The sequence below is a fragment of the Clinocottus analis genome, unplaced genomic scaffold (genome assembly GCF_023055335.1).
Source record: "Clinocottus analis isolate CAN_PGR_092001 unplaced genomic scaffold, fCliAna1.0.p SCAF_2, whole genome shotgun sequence".
NCBI classification, from domain to species: domain Eukaryota; kingdom Metazoa; phylum Chordata; class Actinopteri; order Perciformes; family Cottidae; genus Clinocottus; species Clinocottus analis.
The window spans coordinates 24,709,169-24,729,132 of NW_027175931.1; the positions used below are offsets into that span (position 1 = coordinate 24,709,169).

At 46.6% G+C, this 19,964-nt stretch overlaps 2 protein-coding genes across 3 annotated transcripts; one reads left to right on the forward strand and one right to left on the reverse strand.

Moving 5' to 3' along the window:
• Positions 1-873: 873 nt before the first annotated feature.
• Positions 874-19,835, reverse strand: cep295 (centrosomal protein 295). Of its 2 annotated transcripts, XM_068584859.1 has the most exons (32): positions 19,473-19,835; positions 18,793-18,993; positions 18,511-18,635; positions 18,321-18,414; positions 17,869-17,985; positions 17,637-17,780; positions 17,230-17,413; positions 16,852-17,031; positions 16,464-16,664; positions 15,686-15,783; positions 15,109-15,300; positions 14,917-14,993; positions 13,994-14,789; positions 13,463-13,646; positions 12,977-13,168; positions 12,644-12,874; positions 12,250-12,347; positions 11,708-11,798; positions 10,986-11,210; positions 10,566-10,735; positions 9,924-10,374; positions 9,095-9,424; positions 8,275-8,732; positions 7,917-8,087; positions 7,784-7,844; positions 7,309-7,662; positions 7,006-7,078; positions 6,580-6,679; positions 6,445-6,499; positions 4,382-4,620; positions 3,954-4,069; positions 874-2,823 (listed from the first exon to the last, which is right to left on the reverse strand). In XM_068584859.1, exons 1-29 carry the CDS (start codon positions 19,569-19,571, stop codon positions 6,452-6,454), a joined length of 5,745 nt encoding a protein of 1,914 aa, XP_068440960.1. In that variant the 5' UTR covers positions 19,572-19,835; the 3' UTR covers positions 874-2,823; positions 3,954-4,069; positions 4,382-4,620; positions 6,445-6,451. The 2 variants fall into 2 exon arrangements, with proteins under 2 accessions (XP_068440960.1, XP_068440959.1); XM_068584858.1 differs by lacking the exons at positions 874-2,823; positions 3,954-4,069; positions 4,382-4,620 and having other exon boundaries at positions 6,394-6,499; positions 12,644-12,898.
• On the forward strand, positions 1,266-6,344 carry ech1 (enoyl CoA hydratase 1, peroxisomal). The gene is made up of 10 exons (XM_068584861.1): positions 1,266-1,678; positions 2,692-2,860; positions 3,179-3,267; positions 3,354-3,478; positions 3,607-3,655; positions 3,979-4,043; positions 4,472-4,542; positions 4,890-4,961; positions 5,406-5,556; positions 5,651-6,344. Exons 1-10 carry the CDS (start codon positions 1,642-1,644, stop codon positions 5,753-5,755), a joined length of 933 nt encoding a protein of 310 aa, XP_068440962.1. The 5' UTR covers positions 1,266-1,641; the 3' UTR covers positions 5,756-6,344.
• Positions 19,836-19,964: the final 129 nt, after the last annotated feature.

Consider the following 19,964-nt stretch of genomic DNA (forward strand, 5'->3'; position numbering starts at 1 on the left):
TCAGGACTGTCCATCGTCTTGCAAAGTGACAGTAACAGCTGGTTTGCAAGGCGGAGCTCCATTTTTGGAGTGTGTTGAGTTCATGAGCCTGGGCGTCTCCAGCAGGAGCAGAGTACTGTCTGTTAGCGTCTCGTGCTGAACCTGCATAGTGACTCTTTAAGCATGTCCTTGTCCACAGTCCTGACCACCTGTTCCTTTTGCAGCCCTCGCTGTCTGAGCTCAGCTGTGACCTCATAACTCACCTGCTGGTGGGAACAGCTGTTCTTCACGCGCTGATGTCTGACGTCACAGCCTCCTCGCCCAGCTGGGTGGCCGTCCTGAAAACACATATGTCCTAACATAGTGTATCATACACATTTCATTAAAAAGTCAGAGTACGGTTTGTCATAAACACGTTCATAAACTATGATAGTTTGATAAACTGTCATATACTATGATTAGGTATACTATTGTATACCTAAACATTCTCAAAAATAATATTTTCAAAACATATTTTACTATATTGTGTCTTAAAATGTTTAGGGTATAGTTAAGTATGACACAAAAATGTCAGAGAAAAGTGCACCATATAAATGTTATTAAAAACTCAGTATAGTATGTTAAAATAAATGTCATACCATAACAACACACATAGTATAGTACGTAATAATAATAAAAACATTATCATTAAAATAAGTTATGGATTAGTATGTGCCACAGCACAGCTCTAAAGGCTGATAAAGAAATGGAAGACTAGAAGAGTTATAAAGATAAAGTATACATGATCATATTTATTGATAAAACAGATGAACAAACATGGCATCTGTGGCAAATAAAACAAAACAGAGGCAGCGCCAGCAAGAGAGGAGATCAGGATTCTCAATACAACAGTGAAACCGTCACTGATTAAGAGTAAATAAAGCAAGCGTAGTATATCATAAAAAGATGTACTAAATAGTCATTATGTTGTATATCATAAAGAAGTAATTACACATGTCAGAGTATAGTCTGTCATTAAGCAGGTGTGAAGAATAAACCAGGTGTGTTATATGGTCTTTACTTGCATTCCTCTGTGTGTATATGTGTTTTATGGACCATCTTTAATTTTGTATGTTTCTGTGTAGATGTAACTGCTGAACACCCAGGTGCAGTTTACCTTGTTTCCCTTTTTTTACCTTCGTAGTCCGGCCCAGTAGGTGGCGGTATGTACCTAATAACCATCGGTTGCGGCTCCCGTGGTACCACGTGACGGACCCGGAAGTTGTAATACCACGATTGGACACTTCGAAGCCTGGCGCTCTTACGGGGACTTGATTGGAACAGAGCACTTTTTTTCTTGTAGTATACTAAATAGTACGTTAGTAAGGTAATTGTGTCGTAACGGATGAATTGGACACTACAGTAACCGGCATACAGTGTGTGCCGCAGGTCTGTCTCTCATCGGACGAGCCCAGTAACTAAGATATAGACCGTATATAATAATACTGGTAACTAGTTAGCATTAGCTGGTAGTAGCATTAGCTAGCGCCAGTGTGCTATCGTACGCTGCCGCTAGTTGGCAGCACAGACAGACGCACAGCAGGAGCGCCAGGTGAAGGACGCCAATCACCCCGCTGAGCTGCGGCGACACCGACCGGTGACGTGAGCAACGTTCAAAGGGCGATGTTGTCGGTGTTCGTCAGGTCAGCCCTGACCAAATGTAAGTCTGTGCGTTTTGCTTGTTTGCTGTTTTTATGTCGTGATATTAATGAAATTGTGTTGTAAATACAACAAATCACAATGCACCTGACGTTAGATGTGTACAGCTGTGTTAGCGCGCGACAGTTTGGAGAGAAAGTATTGTTGAACTGCGACAAAAAACTAGCTTTAAATGCAGGTGAAAGGTCACCAGCGCTCTGCTTGTCACGCAAGCTTGTGTTGCTTTCACCAGTGCTGGAGATGGTATGCGGGTCATACAGAAGAATTACTAGCTAATAACTTTTTAAAGTCCGACATTGAAAGTAAACTAACGTTTACCTGCTTATGAAACGGTCTCATGTTATTACTGATGTCTCGGTTTGACCTTCATAAATAAACGAGACCATCAGCATGAAGGTTGGCAATTTGTATTTAGTTATTCTTAAATCCGGCTCAGCTGAAGGAAAAGAGAACCAGAGCCGAGCAGAGCAGTGAAATGAGAGGTTTTCTAAAGTCCACATGGATCTCCAAACCCAACATTAAATCAAAGGAACTTAAAGTTCCTTGTAGTCACTTTAAGTAGACTTTTACAGGTACTTACATACTTTTACTTACAGTATTAAAAGTACTCTTGCGATGAAAAGGTGTGCATGTAAATGGTGAATACACGTTATTGAGGCTAGCAGTAATGTAGTAGTAAACTAGTAACCATAATGAATATCTTATTGAGGTACTGATGTCACCTGCTGATACCTGACCTGCTTTCACCACATAGATTACTCATGTGTGTAATCCACAGCCTAGGATGATAAGTTACTCTACATACATGTGTTCTTTGACTGAACTGAACAATTGACTCTAATAAAAGCAGATGGTTAGTTGTGGGATGTTTTCTGATCAGGTTGCATTGCTCTCTGGATCTGTGACTCTAAGCTACTGTTTGTCACTCGCAGAGGATTTCCCTCCCATGCTGCGGTTGCCTGTTTTCAGCATCAGCTGGTCTCGTTTGTCTCGTTTGTGTCTCTCTGTGCTCAGACCGGCGGTCCTGGCTGCCCGGTCCGGCTGTGGTCCGGGCCATGTCGTCCTCGGGTGGTGCCGTCTCTCCTTACACCACCCTGGCCGTCAGTCACCCAGCAGAGTGCATCACGCATGTGGAGCTGCACCGCCCTGAGAAACGCAATGCCATGAACAGAGCATTCTGGAGGCAGGGATCTGTTCATATTCACATGCAATCACTTGTCGCAGACACCATTTTACATCTGAGAGGCCTAAAGAAATGCTAATTGCTAACTTACTGTATTATATAGTTTAAATACTAAGGTGCATTTATTAGAGCGCAAATCTCTGCCAGGTGTCTACATGACCACTTCCTTACTGCGTGATTGAATAAAACATACAATTTACAATATTAGGAAAAAATAAACTACTACTAATTTAATTCATAATTGAAGCACTTCTCCAAAAGTATTTATATAACTGTTTATCCAACACTAATAATTAGTTTTTGTTGTTCTTTCCCCAGTGAGATGGTGGAGTGCTTTAATGAGATAGCCGGGGACCCGAACTGCAGAGTGGTGGTGTTTTCTGCAGCCGGGAAGGTCTTCACAGCCGGTGAGGAGCAGACCAGCGCATCCTAATTTGTATCACACTTTCTTTTATTGTCACGTATTTATTCTCTGTGCTGGGCGACCGTCCAGGTATCGACCTGATGGACATGGCCAGCGACGTACTCAACCCGGAGGGCGACGACGCGGCCAGAGTGGCCTGGAACGTGAAAAAAGTAATCGCCAAGTATCAGGAGACGTTCTCCGTCATAGAGAAGGTCAGAAGAGTGGTTCAGTTATGTGTGTGTGTGTGTGTGTGTGTGTGTGTGTGTGTGTGTGTGTGTGTGTGTGTGTGTGTGTGGTATAAAATATTGCATTGTCAGCGTATGTTTTATTTTTCTTCCAGTGTCCGAAGCCTGTTGTAGTGGCCGTGCACGGCGCCTGTATTGGGGGAGGTAGGGCATCATCATCATCATCATCATCACACCGTAAAGGTGTTTCCATGAATTTAGAACTTAAAGACCAGGTTGCCCAGAGTTAGATGTGTGGGTTAGTTGCCTATGTTTGGCCGTTATTCTGGTTTTCTAGTTTTCTCGGAAGGCAAATGTTACCAGAGACAAGCAGGCGAAGTGGAACTTGCTTTGTGATGCATGCGTTGCTATGGAAAGATGGCTGCTCTTGTTTAGTTTAAGTTATGTCTCACTGTCTGCGATCAGAAAATGTTACAAGTCATTTTCCCAGCGTCGTGTTCACCATGAGTTGTTGCTCTCCGTGGCAGGTGTTGATCTGATCACAGCCTGCGACATTCGCCTGTGTACCCAGGACGCCTGGTTCCAGGTGAAGGTATGTACTGCTCTCCAGGACTTGTGCTGAGGAGAGATGGAAATGTCTCTCTGGGAAACGTGCATTAAGTTTGAAGGTCGAAGAAAAGGCTATGTTAGTTTTTGCCCTCAGTTTTACGTATTTAACTATTTATTTTATTGAGAATTCAGTTATATGTTGTTGCCTTTTTCAGTTTTGAGGCTCCATATTAAAACCCAATAAGAATGAAAACTACCATTTACAATGCTATTTTAGTTATAACAAGACAAACGATAAAGTAAACCGTTTTTAGGAATATAGAAATGTAATATACACATATGGATACAACATTTTCATTCATAAAGCACAAGCAGACCCACCTGAGGAGATTGTCTCCACACACCAGAGGTATTCTGGTTGATACTCGATGTCGCCGCAGGCTCAGTGTCTGTCTTTGCTCGGCCTCACAGGAAGTTGATATTGGACTTGCAGCAGACGTTGGAACTCTGCAGAGACTTCCGAAAGTCATCGGCAGCCGCAGGTAAATCCTTTAAATCAACGGCTCCATCCTTATCGTGCACGATCATCTTTTGTTCACGCTTAAGGTCACATGATTTATCTAGAAATACATGCAGACAAATGACAAACGAAACATTACAAAAGACAAATCATTTTCTTTAATGATTTTTTCCTTCTTAAAAATCAAGACGCCAGGAATTTGTGTTTCAATTAGTTGCAAATCAATGACCATTGTGGACGTTTGTGTCTTTGGTGAACCTGAACTCGCTAAAGTCAGTCTGATATGTGACCAACAGGCAAGACAACTCACAATTATCACCTTTTAAACTACAAAAGTTCCTTTTTTAAAGTCGTCATGTGACCCTCCAGCCTCGTGAACGAGTTGGCTTTGACCGCCAGGAAGATGTTTGCCGATGAAGCCGAGAGCAGCGGGCTGGTCAGGTAACCGTCTGCAGCAGGTCTTTCTGCTCTCAGGGCTGATGCTGAGCCGGCCGCATCAACATGTATGAGATAGATTATTACTTTATTGATCCCCGATGGAAATTCAGTTCATTTATTGAAGCGTTGGGAGCAGTGAACATGCTCACGCGCCACAACTCTTCAGGCTTTGTGGCAAGCTGTTTTACCATTAGATGGATATATGCTGCAGATATCCATAATTTTATTTATTCCAGTCAAGATGAACATTTCAGATAGCAACAATCTGTCATTTATTATTTCAGATATAAAAAAGTAAAATTCATTAAAGATATCTATAACGCTTAACAATAGTAGATATTTGCAATTTCTGGATATCTATTTTGTATATTTTAAGGATTTAAATATATAGCATTCTGACTAGAAGAAGTGCTGTTTCATATATTTCTCTACGCGTTTCCTCTCCAGCCGAGTGTTTGCAGATAAGGAGGCCATGATGGCTGCAGCTCTGGCCCTGGCCGGGGACATCGCTGGCCGCAGCCCCGTCGCCGTGCAGGGCACCAAAGTCAACCTGATCTACTCCAGAGACCACAGTGTGGCAGAGGGACTGGACTACATGGTGAGAACGGCAGCTTAGTTTGTCCGCCTCGTCCCGATGCTTTATTGTATACACACTTGAATCAACACGGAGCACCTTGTTGGTCCCTTTGCAGGCGACCTGGAACATGAGCATGCTTCAGACTCAGGATGTGATGAAGTCAGCTCAGGCCTCCATGGAGAAGAAGAGTCCCAAGACGATCGCCTTCTCCAAACTCTGAAACCTCCCAACACAAGAGATGCGCTTCATTCTGCGAGGCCTCCATGTGTCTGACAAACCAACGACTGCTCAAAAGGAGGAACTCTTTCAGAAAGTACACTTTCTGAATTCAAGTTGCTCCCTTACAAACTCAGCCGGAAGGCTTAAATTCTCTAACTGCTCATGAAACACTCATACTGTGTAACATACAAGTGCACGTGTTCCACAGCTGCCAAAGCGGATGAAGCACTTCGTAGTTTTTTGTGTCGCTGTTGTGACGAAGAACAGATTTTTGCAGCTGCAGATGTTTTTCCCACAATACACACCTTTCGTGGATATGCTAGTAAATGTGATGATCCTGCTTGGGATTAGTTGACATGGATCTGCATTGTTTGTGGGAAAAGCCTCTGAAACTTGAAACTGCTTTTCTCATAAAGTCATTCATGAAATTGTTATTTTGGGTGAACACCAGATGACGTCTTACTAACTGAAATATGACGGGCGACTCAGCTCGTCCTGTCGCTGGAAATATAGATCAGAGCAAGTTTTGTAATTCATTTGTTGACTTCATGAATGTTGGATCTTAATAAAGGAACTCATCTGAAAGTTGAGTTGATGAAATATTCATTTTGTTGAAAAAAGAATTGCCGGTGCAAAAAGTGGATTTAAATAACTTAAAATGCTTTATTGATAAAAATAAAAACTTCATACTTGTCGACTAGGACACATTCAGAGGCTGCTTGGCACGGAGCTTCTGTAAGGTTTTCTGTGAAGAGATAGAAAGCAGTTCTATGAGAAGCATGTAGTGGAATCAAAACACGTCCTCAAACAGAATGAAAGTTGTACCTTGTGGAACTCTTTGGCCTTCTCTCTGTTCGCTGCATAAGCTTGCTGTCTGTTACTGACAGCTTTCTGACATTTCACCTCTTCCAGCTGCTCGTACAGTCTGCAGAGACACGCCGCATTGTTCAGATTGACTGCAACTAATCTCATTTTAGGTTCAGGCCTCAGTTAATGAGGACAAAGCAGAATCAAGTTATTTTGCATCATTTCAGAGCAGTTGTGCTCTAAAGCACAAATACACATCCAGCAGCTTGTCACAATGCACTTCCAGTGGGTCATGAGGGATTATATTTGCATCAGTCTCTACATAGATTTTAGGAAACCTTTAACCCTCCAAAGATGATCATTTACATTGTGAAAAGCAGTATAAGCAACATTACTCCACGGTAGACTCGTAGAGGTTCAAAGTGAGTCATATTGCAGCGGTACCTCCGAGTTCTCTGGTGCATCTCGGTGACATCCCGCTTCCTTTGCTCCGGCGTGCAGCTCTTCACCTCGACCACTGAGGGAAGAACAATCACACCAGTTCTTTACAGATTGTTGTGGATCACTTCACGAAGAGGACTTCAGATGACTTATTAAAAGTCATAAAGCAGGTGAAAACATTACTCTGAATGCACTTTCAGTTTGTTTTCATAAAGTCTAAAAGTATTTATTTTTTTAAGAATGAAAAATAAATCAAAATGGTGGGAAGAGATATGATTGACGTGTGAAACGGTGTGAAGTTGAGACCTGGAGGAGGAAGCTGGGGCCTTTTCTGCTTGATGGAGCCAGATCTCTCAGCAGCTGGATGCCGCTCAGCGCGTCCCCTCTTTGACTTGGCATCAGCCTTATGTCGAGTGTCTGACTTGGTCTTGGCCTCACAGGGGACGGGCTTAGATTCCTCAGCTTCAGATCGCTCATCCCCACACGGCCCTCTGGCTTCAGATGGAGCTCGGCTCTCCGGTTGAAGCTTGGCACGAGCCCCTCTGGCCTTGATCTGCTCCACCCTGCGGGACGATCTCTGGAGCAGCGCTCTAAGCTTCTGCTGGTGGGCCTCCTGCAGGCCTCTGGAGCCCCACTGAACCTGCAGGACCGTCACCGGATCTACAGACGGGACGTTTTCACAAGTTTACAATGTTCTGACCGAACAAAGAAAAAAAATGTTTTGGGAGGTAAAAATTAAAAAAATAAAGTTGCAGTCTAGTCGTAACTGCTGGGATTGTACCTGGGTGTGCGTGGTCCTCGTCTCCTGGAGTCCCATCCTGCAGTGACGTGGCTTCAGACGTCTAGAAGAGACCACGTTAGTGTTAAGAAAGACTTCTACACATGTTTTATTTCATTTCTTTCACTTCAGTCACCTCGGTCTCTTGGGCTTGCTGTGCCTGTTCCCCTCCTCTGTCTGGAAGTTCCTCGTCCCACATCCCTCCTTCCTCAGTGCCGGTCGTCTCTTGGTCCTGCAGCGTTGTGTCGCTCAGGCTCACGAGTGTGATGTCCGACTGCTCGAGGATGCCCTTCTCACCGGCAGCTTCCTGATGGACAGGGAGGGAGGACAAGCACGCAACTCAGCCAACGACATTGCACACAAGTTGTAAAAAAATAAGGATAACATGGTTTAAAAACATGGGAGCGAGACGGGACTATGCTCTTTGAGGGCACTGCAATAGTCAGTTAATGTCTGAAGGATGACGCTTTAGTGGACAGGAAAACATGTCGTACCATCATCTTATCCGAGAAAGGCCAGACATGGTTCCTGTCGGCCACCACTCCCTCTGGCTGCGGCGTGTCCACAGGAGCCGCATCGTCACGCATTGTCGAACGGGACGAGCTCAGAGCTGTTGGCTTCATGTCCGCCCCCCCGGCGGGGGACAGCACGAGGACAGATTCATCGGGGTGGCACTCGGAGGTGAGGAGCTGGGAGAAGGAGTCATGCGAGGCGGGGGAAGCCGGCATGCAGCCGGACGGCTCCTCCGCTCTGAGATACTCCAGAGATGAGTCGGCTTCAAACTCCTCAGAAGACGTAGAAACAGTATTCTCCCCGCTGGCCGGCTGCCGCTCAGGGGACGTGAGCACATGGTGTTCGGGCAGGTGAAAGACCATGGAGGGGTCTGCTGTTTCGTCGTGGGTGACCTCCGCCAGCAGCGGGTGGAATGAGTCAGAGTCTGGAAACACTGAAGCTGGAGATAAACATTAAGCACAATGAGTCGGTGTGTTTATGAAGCGTTTTCCTCTGGCAGGCTGCAGGGGAGCGCCGAGCCTTCTCTCAAAGGTTCAGGGATTTCCAAGCAGTAGCTCTCAGAGTGCTGCACAAGAGAGCTAAACATGCTTAACACTCACAAAAAATACATGTGAATATCTCAAATAAATGATATTTAATGGCTGACGTTTGCGAAATAAAATGCAGTAGAAATAACACTAATTTTGACAGTTTTTCTCTACAAAGAGATTCTAGATGGAAGAACGTGCATGATTGTAATGCACTCTCACAAACATACAATAATTTACAATTCACTGTAATTACTAGTAGTTTATGCCTCACCGTCAGTCCTCACTAGGCCCAGGCCCATTGGACTAGTTTGGTTCTGCACCGTCTGGTCTCGCGGCTGTGGATTCTCAACGGGGAACGAGGCGCCGCGCAGCGAGGCGCCGCGCAGCGAGGCTGCAGGAGGCGGCGAGGCTGCAAGAGGCGGCGAGGCTGCAGGAGGCGGCGAGGCTGCAAGAGGCGGCGAGGCTTCAGGAGGCGGCGAGGCTGCAGGAGGCGGCGAGGCTGCAGGAGGCGGCGAGGCTTCAGGAGGCGGCGAGGCTGCAGGAGGCGGCAGCAGGCACGCCGGCGCACAAGCCTCAGTCGAGACACCAAGACCCACGAGGGCTGAAAAACAAATTCAACATCAAAGTTCTCCTCTGTAACACTGAGGACGTCCACTACCTGGAAGTTTGGGTCAGACTAGGTTTCCATACATGCACACAAGCAGAGTGAACAGATTCAGGAAAGTGTTTAATTTAGTTTGAACAGATTTGATTTTCTGAGCATTTCAGTGAGTGCGTGCTTGTAATTATCAACGTTATGGTGCATCACTATGTGTGGTTACGTGATTTCAACACGGTACGATTCCATTGAAAGACAATCCTTTATATTAAAGTACTGACCAGCACTATGATGGCAAAACTACTAAAAATGCAATCCAGTTGGTGTTTAAATTATACAGAACATCTTAAAATTGGCATTGATAGAAAAGGTTTTGATCACTTCATTTCTATTAATAATTGTCATCTTTGCAATGTTTTAGTGTTCAACAAATAGACATAAAAGATTGTGAAAGGTTGCAGGATGTCTCAGTACCAGCTACCACACATGCAGATTCCTCTACCTGAGCTTCCACTGAGCCAGTCAGCAGACTCATCCAGCTCCACCACCAGCGGCCTCATCTCCTCCGGACCTCCATCCAGCCACGCGCTCGACTGCTCGGACGCCACCTGGTGCGCCAGCCGGCCGGCGTAGAAGTCCTGCCCGCCGCTCAGCCAGTGGGAGCCGGACGGATGGGAAAGTCGACCGATCAGCCGACTCAGAGTGGAATCCCATCCGTCGCGGTCAAAGCTCACCGAGCCCGGCGGGCCCGGCAGCTGAGCGATCATGGACGAGTGAGCGGACGGTTGACCGACCAGCTGCTCCATAGCCGAGTCCCTCTGGCGGGCGGCGAGGCAGGACGACCGCTCCGTCGGCTGGCCGAGCAGAGGGCTGAAGGAGTCCTGCTGCTCCGCCTGTGACGGGTCCTCGTCCGAGAAGAGCTCCGGGATCGGATTGACGGCATTTTGCCGATCCTGAAGCAAAAACACATCCAGTTAAAAGCTGGGTACGTTTTCACAGCGAAAAAATATCCAGAATCGAGTTCTGAAGTAAAATGCAAAACATGCACCGCATATTTACAGCTCTTTTAAGTCAAAGTACAAATGTTTTGCCCGAGCGGCCACAAAACAACCTGTGTTACAACTGATAATTGCAGAATAGCTACTGTGGATCGTGAGTGTCTGACCCGGCCTCTCCTCTGAGCTCCTCCGGTGTCAGGCGGAAGAGAGCGTCGAGCCGGAGAGATTTCCTCCTCCCTCGTACTCCCCGAGACTCGACCCCAAGCCTGCTGGGAAACCGAAGAGCAGGGTTCCTCCACGTATGAGCCTTCGCTGTCTGCGGACCAACGAGAGAGGAATCAGGACTCTGAGCGGACAAAACGCTGATGCGTGTGCAACCAGTGAGTTTGTCCACGCAAGTGAAAGATTATAAGTTTCATCTTTAGGTGTTCGCTATACCTTCAAATATGATATGCACCCACGTCTCTAAACAAAAAATAAAAAAGACTGATACAAACCACAAGGGCATTACAGCACACAGGGGTATTTATCCAGCTGAGGAGGGGCAGTGGTCCTGTGTGGTATACCTGTGGTCTTGCCAGCGGCGTTGAGCGAGACGTTTAGCTCCCTCGTGTATCTGTCTATGATGTGCTGGATGCTGCTGTCGTTGAACAGAGAGGCCACAGCCAGCACAGGACGGCGTGCGGCCGAGCCGTCCTCCATACGGGAGCTCTGAGCGGATGCACAGGAGACGGAGAGTCCGTCTGCTCCTCGTCCCGGTTTTGCACAACGTCCGAGCGGCTGGGATTTATCTAATGAAGAATCGGTGGAAGGAGGAGAGAGGGAAACAGAGTCAGGCTGTGATGAAACACAGGGCACATCTGGATTACAAACACAGAATGGATCAGGTGTCTCCATCAAAGTTAGTTCAGGTTTATTGAACGTATGAGGAACCATAGTCAGTAGATGGATTGTGGCGCAACGCACAGGAGCGAAGCAATGTGCTGCTGTGCTCTGGACCAACAGCTGAATGTATTTTAGACACTTGTTTAAATGTTTAGTGTATTTCGAGAACACAGGAATTGCCGGTCGACTGTTTTTTCAGCTTTTTAAAATATGTTTAGCTGCTCCCGTCAACAGCAGGACATTGCTTTGCTCAAGTGTTGGTTCTCCTGTCGGTTTCTACTGCAGAATACAGCGACTGGACTTCGGTTAAGCTCTTCACAAGATGCAACGCCCAAATTAACCACACAAATAAGGAACAAACCACGAAGCAAAAGCTCCGTCACACACGTCTGCTGTCCCTCACCAGCATCGACGTTTGGCTCAGAGTCGGTGGTGATGTAGCTGCCGGTAGAGATGGAGGAGGGGCAGTCAGGATCTGAAGTCCTGTGTGCAGACTGACAAACACACACAAAATAAATGTGTTAAATAAGGAGGTAAAACCGTATTTGGGAGACTTGTACATGCACACAGACAGAGCTCAGATCAAGTGTAGAAGCCCTCATGAAATGTATTTATCAAATACACTCTGGGTCCAGGTAAAGTCACATCATCGCTCGGCGTACACAAAAAACACACAACATCTAGACACACAGACAATCACATGCACACAATCACACAGAGCTCAGTTCAAGTGTAGAAACCTTCATGAAATGTATTCATGAAATACACATCAGGTACAGTAAATTCACATCATCGCTCCACACACACACACACACACACACACACACACACACACACACACACACACACACACACACACACACACACACACACACACACACACACACACACACACACACACACACACACACACACACACACACACACACACACACACACACACACCTCTGCGGTGAGTCTGTTGCTTGCGCCTGCAGGACCAGAGAAGTCGGCTCGTCTCCCAGAGTCAGGGGAGAGAGCTGAGATCCTCCTCAGGACTGAATCTGGAAAATAATGTTCCAACCGAGAAGACGTCGCTTTATTTCCCTCACATTGCTTTCCCTCACATTGCTTTCCCTCACATTGCTTTCCCTCACATTGCTTTCCCTCACATTGCTTTCCCTCACATTGCTTTCCCTCACATTGCTTTCCCTCACATTGCTTTCCCTCACATTGCTTTCCCTCACATTGCTTTCCCTCACATTGCTTTCCCTCACATTGCTTTCCCTCACATTGCTTTCCCTCACATTGCTTTCCCTCCCATCCGCTGCCTTCATCTCCTCTGCTGCCCTCTACGCACCAGACGCTGAGGATCCTGGAGACGGCTCCGCCCCGATCAGCAGCCTCTGTCTCCAGAGGAGCTGGCCGGATCTGCCCGAGCTGGTCTCAGAACCAGTCGACGGCTCAGAGGTCCACTGCCCACCGCTGGACCAAGAGGGGGTCTGCAGGGTCTCGTCAGACGACATCGAGTCCTCGTGCCGATCCCAGCCCAGAGCGTGCGAGGGGACCGACGTGCGATCCTCCAGTGGGCCTGTGGGGAGGAAACGTCCAGATTCTGATCAAATGACAATTTAACTCCCGACACTCCGGCCGTGTGATGAAAACAGTCTTGAATTTCTGGGGCTGAGCCGACCTGCGGCTCGGCTGGTGTTGACCGGCGTCTCCACCTCCTGAATGGCACTGAGCTCATGCTGCTCCGTCATCACCTCCGTGGTGCTCAGCCTGATGCGGGTCACCGGGGGCTTCGCTGCTCGATGAGGAGGGAAGAGTCCTGAAGAAGAGGCCGAGGCGAGGCCGGCAGAGCCGTCGCTCGTACAGATGAGACCTTACAACATTTTAGAAATGTTTATTAAATTACTACACCATATTGTTAAAACTGCAGGTGTTTAAAGTGACGTTACATAAACGCCTTTTTGATTTAAAAAAAACAACATGTTTACTGGTTTGGAATTTAATGTGACGTGCAGCAATCCATGCAATTAGAAAGGGGACGATGTGGCACTTTAGCAAGAAAACATTTTGGCAAGATCACTAATAGAACATTTTATTAAGTGGAAATCGTGCTTCATTCTGTAGTTAAACGTAAATTGTGGGGAAAAAGGTGGAATCTGTCAGTTACCCGTCTCACCACTGTCAGGGGGCCGTTGTGGAGGGACGCCGGCTCTCTCCTCCGGGTCTTCCAAGTGAGATAAAGTTCCTCCCTTCGACTCCTCTATGGCCTTCAGCAGGGACACGAGTAATTTGAGGCGCGTCTGACTGATGTGGTCTGAAACCAACACCTCACTGGCAGCTTCTGGAGCCAGCTGTGGGAGCGAAATGTATGAGGAAAGTTGTTTTCCTTCCCTCTGAAGATGCACGCGGACTCACAGAGCTCAGTTCAAGTGTAGAAACCCTCATCAAATGTATTTTCATCAAAAACACTTTAGGTTCAGGTAAATTCACATCATCGCTCTGTGTCCAGAAACACAACAGAAACATACAGATACACCCAGACCCACACACCCGCACACACCCACACACCCACACACCCACACACCCACACACCCACACACACAGCTCAGTTCAAGTGTAGAAACCTCGACAAAACGCATTTAAAAAATATTGCTCAGTGTGTAGAATTTAAATAAAAAGAAGATGGTCCCTCACTCACTTGTTCTTCAGTATGAATCAGAGTCTGCAGCGTCTCCTTCTGCCGCCTCATCTGCTCCAGCTCTACTTCCTGTCTCCGTCGGTCCTCTTCCCGTCTCTGCCTCTCCTCTTCTCGCCGCCTCTGCTGCAGCGCCACGGCCTCCCTGTGGTCCAGCACCCTTCTCTGAACCTCCAGCAGCTCTCGTCTGTGACTCTCCATGTCGTCGTCGTCCTTCCTGGAGTTCGGGGACCCGGACCGCAGGGAGCTGTTTGCCGTGGGCCTTCTCTCGACCGGAGGGGCCTCTCCTGTGATTGGCATGCTTATGGCCCGGATGGGATGAGAGGGCGGCACGCCGGCTGAATGACGCGCCGGGAACCGCTTGTGAGGCGGCGGCTCCGAGAAGGGCACCGCTCCGTCTGGAAGGTGCTCCGTCACCCTCTGCATGATGTTGTCCGTCAGCCAGGCGGTGACATCCGGTTCCCGGTTCATCCGATTGCTCAGAAAGAATCCAACTTCATCCGGCGGCGACAGCTGGGAGCCGACGCTCGCGCCGACACGTCGTGCGGGCAGAGCCGACACGTCAGACTCCCTTGGAGAAAGTTCTGCAGGAGTTTGCGGTTTGGCGTGAATGTATGCCGGCGCCGCAGGGGTCGAGAGGAACCGAGCTGGTTGATGCGAAGACTGAGCACCGTGCAGAGGAGGGTGAAGGAAGCTCTGAGGCGGCATCGACGTGTCGGTCATGTTGTAACGAATCTGCAGAGCTCGCTGGTATTCCTCCAGGCGCCGACGAGCCACCTCCACCGACCTCTGGTGAATCCTAAAAGAAAAAGTAAAATACATTTCATCACAACGCCAAGGGGCTCTACAACGTATACTTAGGGCCTCTGAAGATGTTCATACCACAGTAAAAGTGGTTTAATTTCAGGCTTTTACAATAATCATACCGGTTTTGTTCCAGCAGCCGCTGTTGGTACTGTTCAATGCGTCTGGTGTGGTCATCTTCACCTGCCGGAGGCACCAGCTGTAGAGTGCAGACGCAGAAATTACTCCTCACTGAAGTAACGTTACAAAGGGTAGGAAGTCCCCTGACAACACCTGTAACAACTAGAAGTTGACAGGAATATAGAGAGGCCTACCTCAGTGGTCACAGGCGGACTGACAGAGGTGACTTCCTGGTCATGGACGGGTTCGTCCCGGCTGACAACGGCCTTCAGGTCTTCTCTCTCCTGCTGCGCCTCCAGCAACATCTGCTCCAACTTGGCCTTCTGCTCTTCCAGCTCTAGGAGCAAAACCACCTGCTGCTGCTTCTCCCTGTCGAGCTCCTTCTCCTGAAAAACAAAACAAAAGGTTTATAACCTTTCACCAGACATTGAATGCAAAGGAAAGACTTTGAAGACTGCAGTTCTCTTCCCGGTTAAAGTGCAGAGGATCAGCCTCCGCTGCTCCAGTTACCAGAAAGCCCAGATCCTGTGTTCGTCTGCTGGGTGTCGATGCAACATCCACCATTATGCCACACTTCACTTTCATTTTCAAGGCTTTGGTGTTTTAGGCCCCAAAACAGGGAGTCAAACCAAAGCATGTAGTTGTTGTGTATACAAATAAGACAGGTAATGCATTGTGTTGCACACACCGAGCAACACAATGCAGCTTTAGGGCTAATCAAGGAATGAGGAAGGCCTGATCAATGAGCTCAAACAACCAGTCCACATATACCCTTCTCTTTTGTTCGTCCTCAAACTCTTGGACTCTGTCTGCAGGTCCACCAGGAAGTGGAGGCTCTGCTGCTGTTGAGTGCTCAGTTGTCTCCGGTGCTGGTGGAATACAAGAAAAACAAAAAGTTATTATCTCACATCTAAATATTGTTTTTGTTTGCCGTCGTGTTTGGAAAACAAAACAGCATCTCTGATGTAAGGACTCAAGAAGAATTAATCAAATTAGCCAAATAGTAGACATCACTTTGAAGAAAAAATGTAATTTCTGAAATGGTTAAAAAAATATATAAATATTTTAGTTAAATATTAATAAATATACAAAAGTATTAGCATTAACACTTTAAATACGACTCATCGTGCAGAATGGACCATTTCAGAATACTATAAATCATAATTATTATTATTATGTATTAATATGTTGAAGCTGGTAAAGCTGTCGTTCATTTGAATTACTTTATTTACTGCTGGGTAAGAATATAGCTGAACAAAGTTGACTAAATTCTTGTTGTATTATTCAGAATCAGCAAAGTAACTTAAGTTATTAAAATAAATGTAGTGGAATATTTCCAGTATAAAGTAGCAGGAAATAGAAATACTTAAGTATTTGTTCTTACCTTCCATCTTTGTTAACATTAATACGTTAAATAAATTTACTTTTTGTAAGATTTGTATGTGCTTTGTGATATTGGGCAATATACATATGAATAGAATTGATTTGTCATAACTGATCACAAGCTTTCTGGAAACATCTCACGACAGTGAAGACAGTGAAGACGTACCCGGCTCGGGGAGCTGTGTGAGCGGCAGGTCCTCCTCGGTGGTCAGAGAGCCGGTGTCCATGGTCGTGTCCCGCTCTGGGATCTGATCGGTGATGGCGGTCGGTGAATCGGCTGCAGGGTCAGTCCACTGGCTCCTCTGGCTCCTGATGCGATCCAGGAGTTTCTTCAAAGCCCGCCTGGGCGCCGGTTTGGAGGATTCCACTGCAGTCATTAAAAAAACAATGAATGCCGTTCTGGCTAGATAACTGCCTGGTCTGGTTCAAGGATGATTTACAGAGTTCATATAATCTATTGCAGTAAATCAAGGCCTTTAAAAAAGTGACATATTGTCACAACCCTTAGAATTGAATAAACGTATGTGTTATGTGTATCTGGTGCTTCTCCTCACCGTGAGCAGATGTCTCCTCCTCAGCGCTCCCGGCATCCCGCTCAGCGCCACGTGCCGTTGTTACCGCACCTCGCGCGGCGATGTCGTCCAGCGAGACGTCCAGCTCTTGGTCCTGGCTGCCCGTGGACGGGGCCGGCAGAGGCTCGGGTACCAGCTGGACCACCAGGTCACCTTTGACCCCTGAGATCACACAGTCAAAGTTTAACGAGGCTCCATTGAAACTGTACGCTGCACCTCCCACCAAAGCAAATAGGCTATTTAGCTACGCGAATATACAACTACGGCTCAATACGATGACGATTTGAGATCCAGAGTGCCACTTTCTGACTATTTCAGAATAACGCACTGAAATCCAATGACGTACTGAACCGTCCTTACTCCTCTCTCCGGTGTACATGTCCTCAAAGGCAAACTCCATCTCCCTCTGAAAGTCCTCCCTCATATCTTGTCTCTTTAGGAGGGGCTGGAAGATCTGAGGAGGCATCTGGGACACCTGCTGTCTCCTCCTCAGCAGGTCCGTCTGCTGCATGTGCTCCAGTTCAACGAGCAAGCGCTCGCGATCCTAAACGGTGTCATCAAAAACAGATAAAGTTAACAAAAAAAGAAGCTCACAAGACGCTGGTTTCTTCCTTTTATCCAAGTAACTAAGTAACACATTTTCAGAGGATGAACTGCATTTGGATTTGAGTGTTTGCAAAGTTATGGCAAGTTACATTGGAGCGAATAATTTCGCAAATACACATTTTAGTGTCTATATGCTCATTTAAGTAGCTGGTAAGTTGTACCTGGACGAGATGTTCTCTCTTCAGAGCCTCCTTCCCTCTAAGGCGAGCCTTCTCTAGCTGCTCCTCTCTCCTCCTCTGTTCTTCCCTCTGCAAGTCCTGCAGTCTCTTCACCTCCAGCTCAGCTCCCTCGTGGGCATTCAGCTGCTGGCAGATGCAGAGATTAGACAACTCCAATAAAAGGGAGGACAAGCAAACCGTGGGGTTAATTGAATGCAATAGTCGGAGGGATTACCTGCTTCGAGTCGGCCTCTCTGTCTACGGTGCTCTCAAGCATGTGGTAATGCGTAGCGGCGAAGGCACTGACGTCAGATTTCTTCACTACACACGGCTTCTTGGAATCGATGCTCTGCTGAAACAAGAGAAGCCAACGTTACATCGACTGCTTCCAGAACCTAAACTGTGCAACATGAAAAGTTTGTGTGTTACTTTGTAGGCGGGACAGGATAGATCAGCCGCGATGCTCAGTTGTGTGTTGGGAGAGTGAATGGCGATATTAAGCCATTAAAACATTTGTGATAAGTGGACAGGCATATAAAAATCACCTGCCACATTTTGGTACTGAATCACTTTGCCCGGACTTAATTCTGAGAAATCCTTACGCCAATTCTTACTGTAAAGTTTTAAAAAAAGCTAGCTTGTCGGACCAATAGGAAAATAGTGTCATTAATATCGCTGACTGGGCACCTGAATGGGGTTTGGGAGAGGCAGTGGGAGGCTGGCCACTCTTGCTGATCTTTCCTTCTCGGCCTGTAGCGCCTTGCTCCTGGAGTTGATGGATCTACAGACAGGGAAATGAACACTTAATGTTCGGTTAGTCCTAAATAAATCCCGACATGCAGCATCTTTTGGGCAAATGTTTGTGAAGGCTGCTCACCGGTTTTGCCTCTCATCATCTTTAAGCCTCTGTGATTTGAGCTCCTTCAGGGCTTTTCGATAACGCTCTTCTGCTTTGATATGATTTTCTTCCTCCCTCTTAGCTATGGCTTCCAAATCAGGCTCCTTGTGCAGATAAATACAAATTGCACACAAATTAAATCATTGTAAGACGGTTTTCACATTACTGTGAGGTTGTCATAGTGTGCTGTTCACATTTTGGTTTCAGCTGTTCAATGGTTGGATGTTAATCTCTCTTTCACTGTCTCCAAATTCATCTTACGTTTTCTTTTGCACTCCTGTGCCCCTGACCAACCAGCTGGAGGCTCTCCTGGTAGAGCTTCTGCAGCGTGTGGAGCTTCTCCCTCTGATGTCGCTCCCAGTCCTCCCTCAGCTCCTGCTCCAGCTGCTCCAGCTCACGCTGCCGTCTCTGCTCAACCTCTCGGCGGATCTGCAACGAGATGTACCTCTGCTGTTCCCGCACCTGGAAGTTAATGTAAAAATATACTCATTTTAAAATCCATCTAGAGGAGTCTCCTTGATTGATGGTTATTAAAAAAATGGAAAAAAATGTCATAAACGGGTCAAATATATTGAACCAGGACAAAGCGATTTTAACAGAACTCAGTCAAGCCTCGTTTCAGAACGGTTTGCTTTCTTCAAAATCTGAACTAGAATACTATACATTTGAATTAATCTTTTTAACTTCCGTATTGCTATTTCTTTCTTCTTTTTTTGCTAAGTGACATTTGAATAGAAAACAGATGCTTCTGATTTTGGTGTAGACACACGTATGTACTGTACACACATTGATCAGATTTGTTGTATGTTCACACATACTTTGCAAAAAAAAAACAGGTATGTGTTGTGGGATCAGTGTTTAAAATGAAGTTAAGAAGGAAGCAGAGACATCACTGAAACAACTTGTTCCGTTCGTAACACCTTCCATTAACATTAGCTTACCTGCTGTATTCGTAATTTTCTCCTCCGTTCATGTTCCTCTCGGATTATCCGAGCCTCTTCGTTCGGACTTAGTCTTACTTTGCCCACTTTCCTCTTCATTTTACTCAAATATTGCTAGTGGCCATTTCCCAAAAAACAGTCAATGTTAGCAACTCCGTAATCCGTGCTAACGCTCATTAGATTTAGCTTCATTGTGCGCAGGGTTCACCACCGCGGCCCTCCTGGTTTAAGACGTACAACCTGATCGAATCTATTACGGAAATGGTGACATTACCGAACAATGACGAAATCAATGAGTTTTGTTATCGCCAGAAAGCCATGCCAACCTAAAGAAGAAACCGTGAACGCTGTTGTCCCACACGTCACATCCGGTGGTTTAAACTGCCCGCCATGCCCGTTCCGTGACCATCACAAGTCCCCTTATTTCTTACCATTGACTAAACATAGTTCCTACACATATAATTTGGGATTGTAATATAAAAAGGCAGAACA

What these genes read in the sequence shown, in the direction of transcription:
- ech1 (XM_068584861.1), top strand. Translation starts at nt 1,642, where the DNA reads ATGTTGTCGGTGTTCGTCAGGTCAGCCCTGACCAAAT. An exon ending in ATGAACAGAGCATTCTGGAG is followed by an intron (nt 2,861 to 3,178) that starts GCAGGGATCTGT and finishes TTCTTTCCCCAG; the next exon opens with TGAGATGGTGGAGTGCTTTA. An exon ending in CGGGAAGGTCTTCACAGCCG is followed by an intron (nt 3,268 to 3,353) that starts GTGAGGAGCAGA and finishes GCGACCGTCCAG; the next exon opens with GTATCGACCTGATGGACATG.
- cep295 (XM_068584858.1), bottom strand. Translation starts at nt 19,571, where the DNA reads ATGAAGAGGAAAGTGGGCAAAGTAAGACTAAGTCCGAACGAAGAGGCT. An exon ending in GATGATGAGAGGCAAAACCG is followed by an intron (nt 18,415 to 18,510) that starts GTGAGCAGCCTT and finishes CCCTGTCTGTAG; the next exon opens with ATCCATCAACTCCAGGAGCA. An exon ending in TCAGACACTCACGATCCACA is followed by an intron (nt 10,375 to 10,565) that starts GTAGCTATTCTG and finishes TTTTTGCTTCAG; the next exon opens with GATCGGCAAAATGCCGTCAA.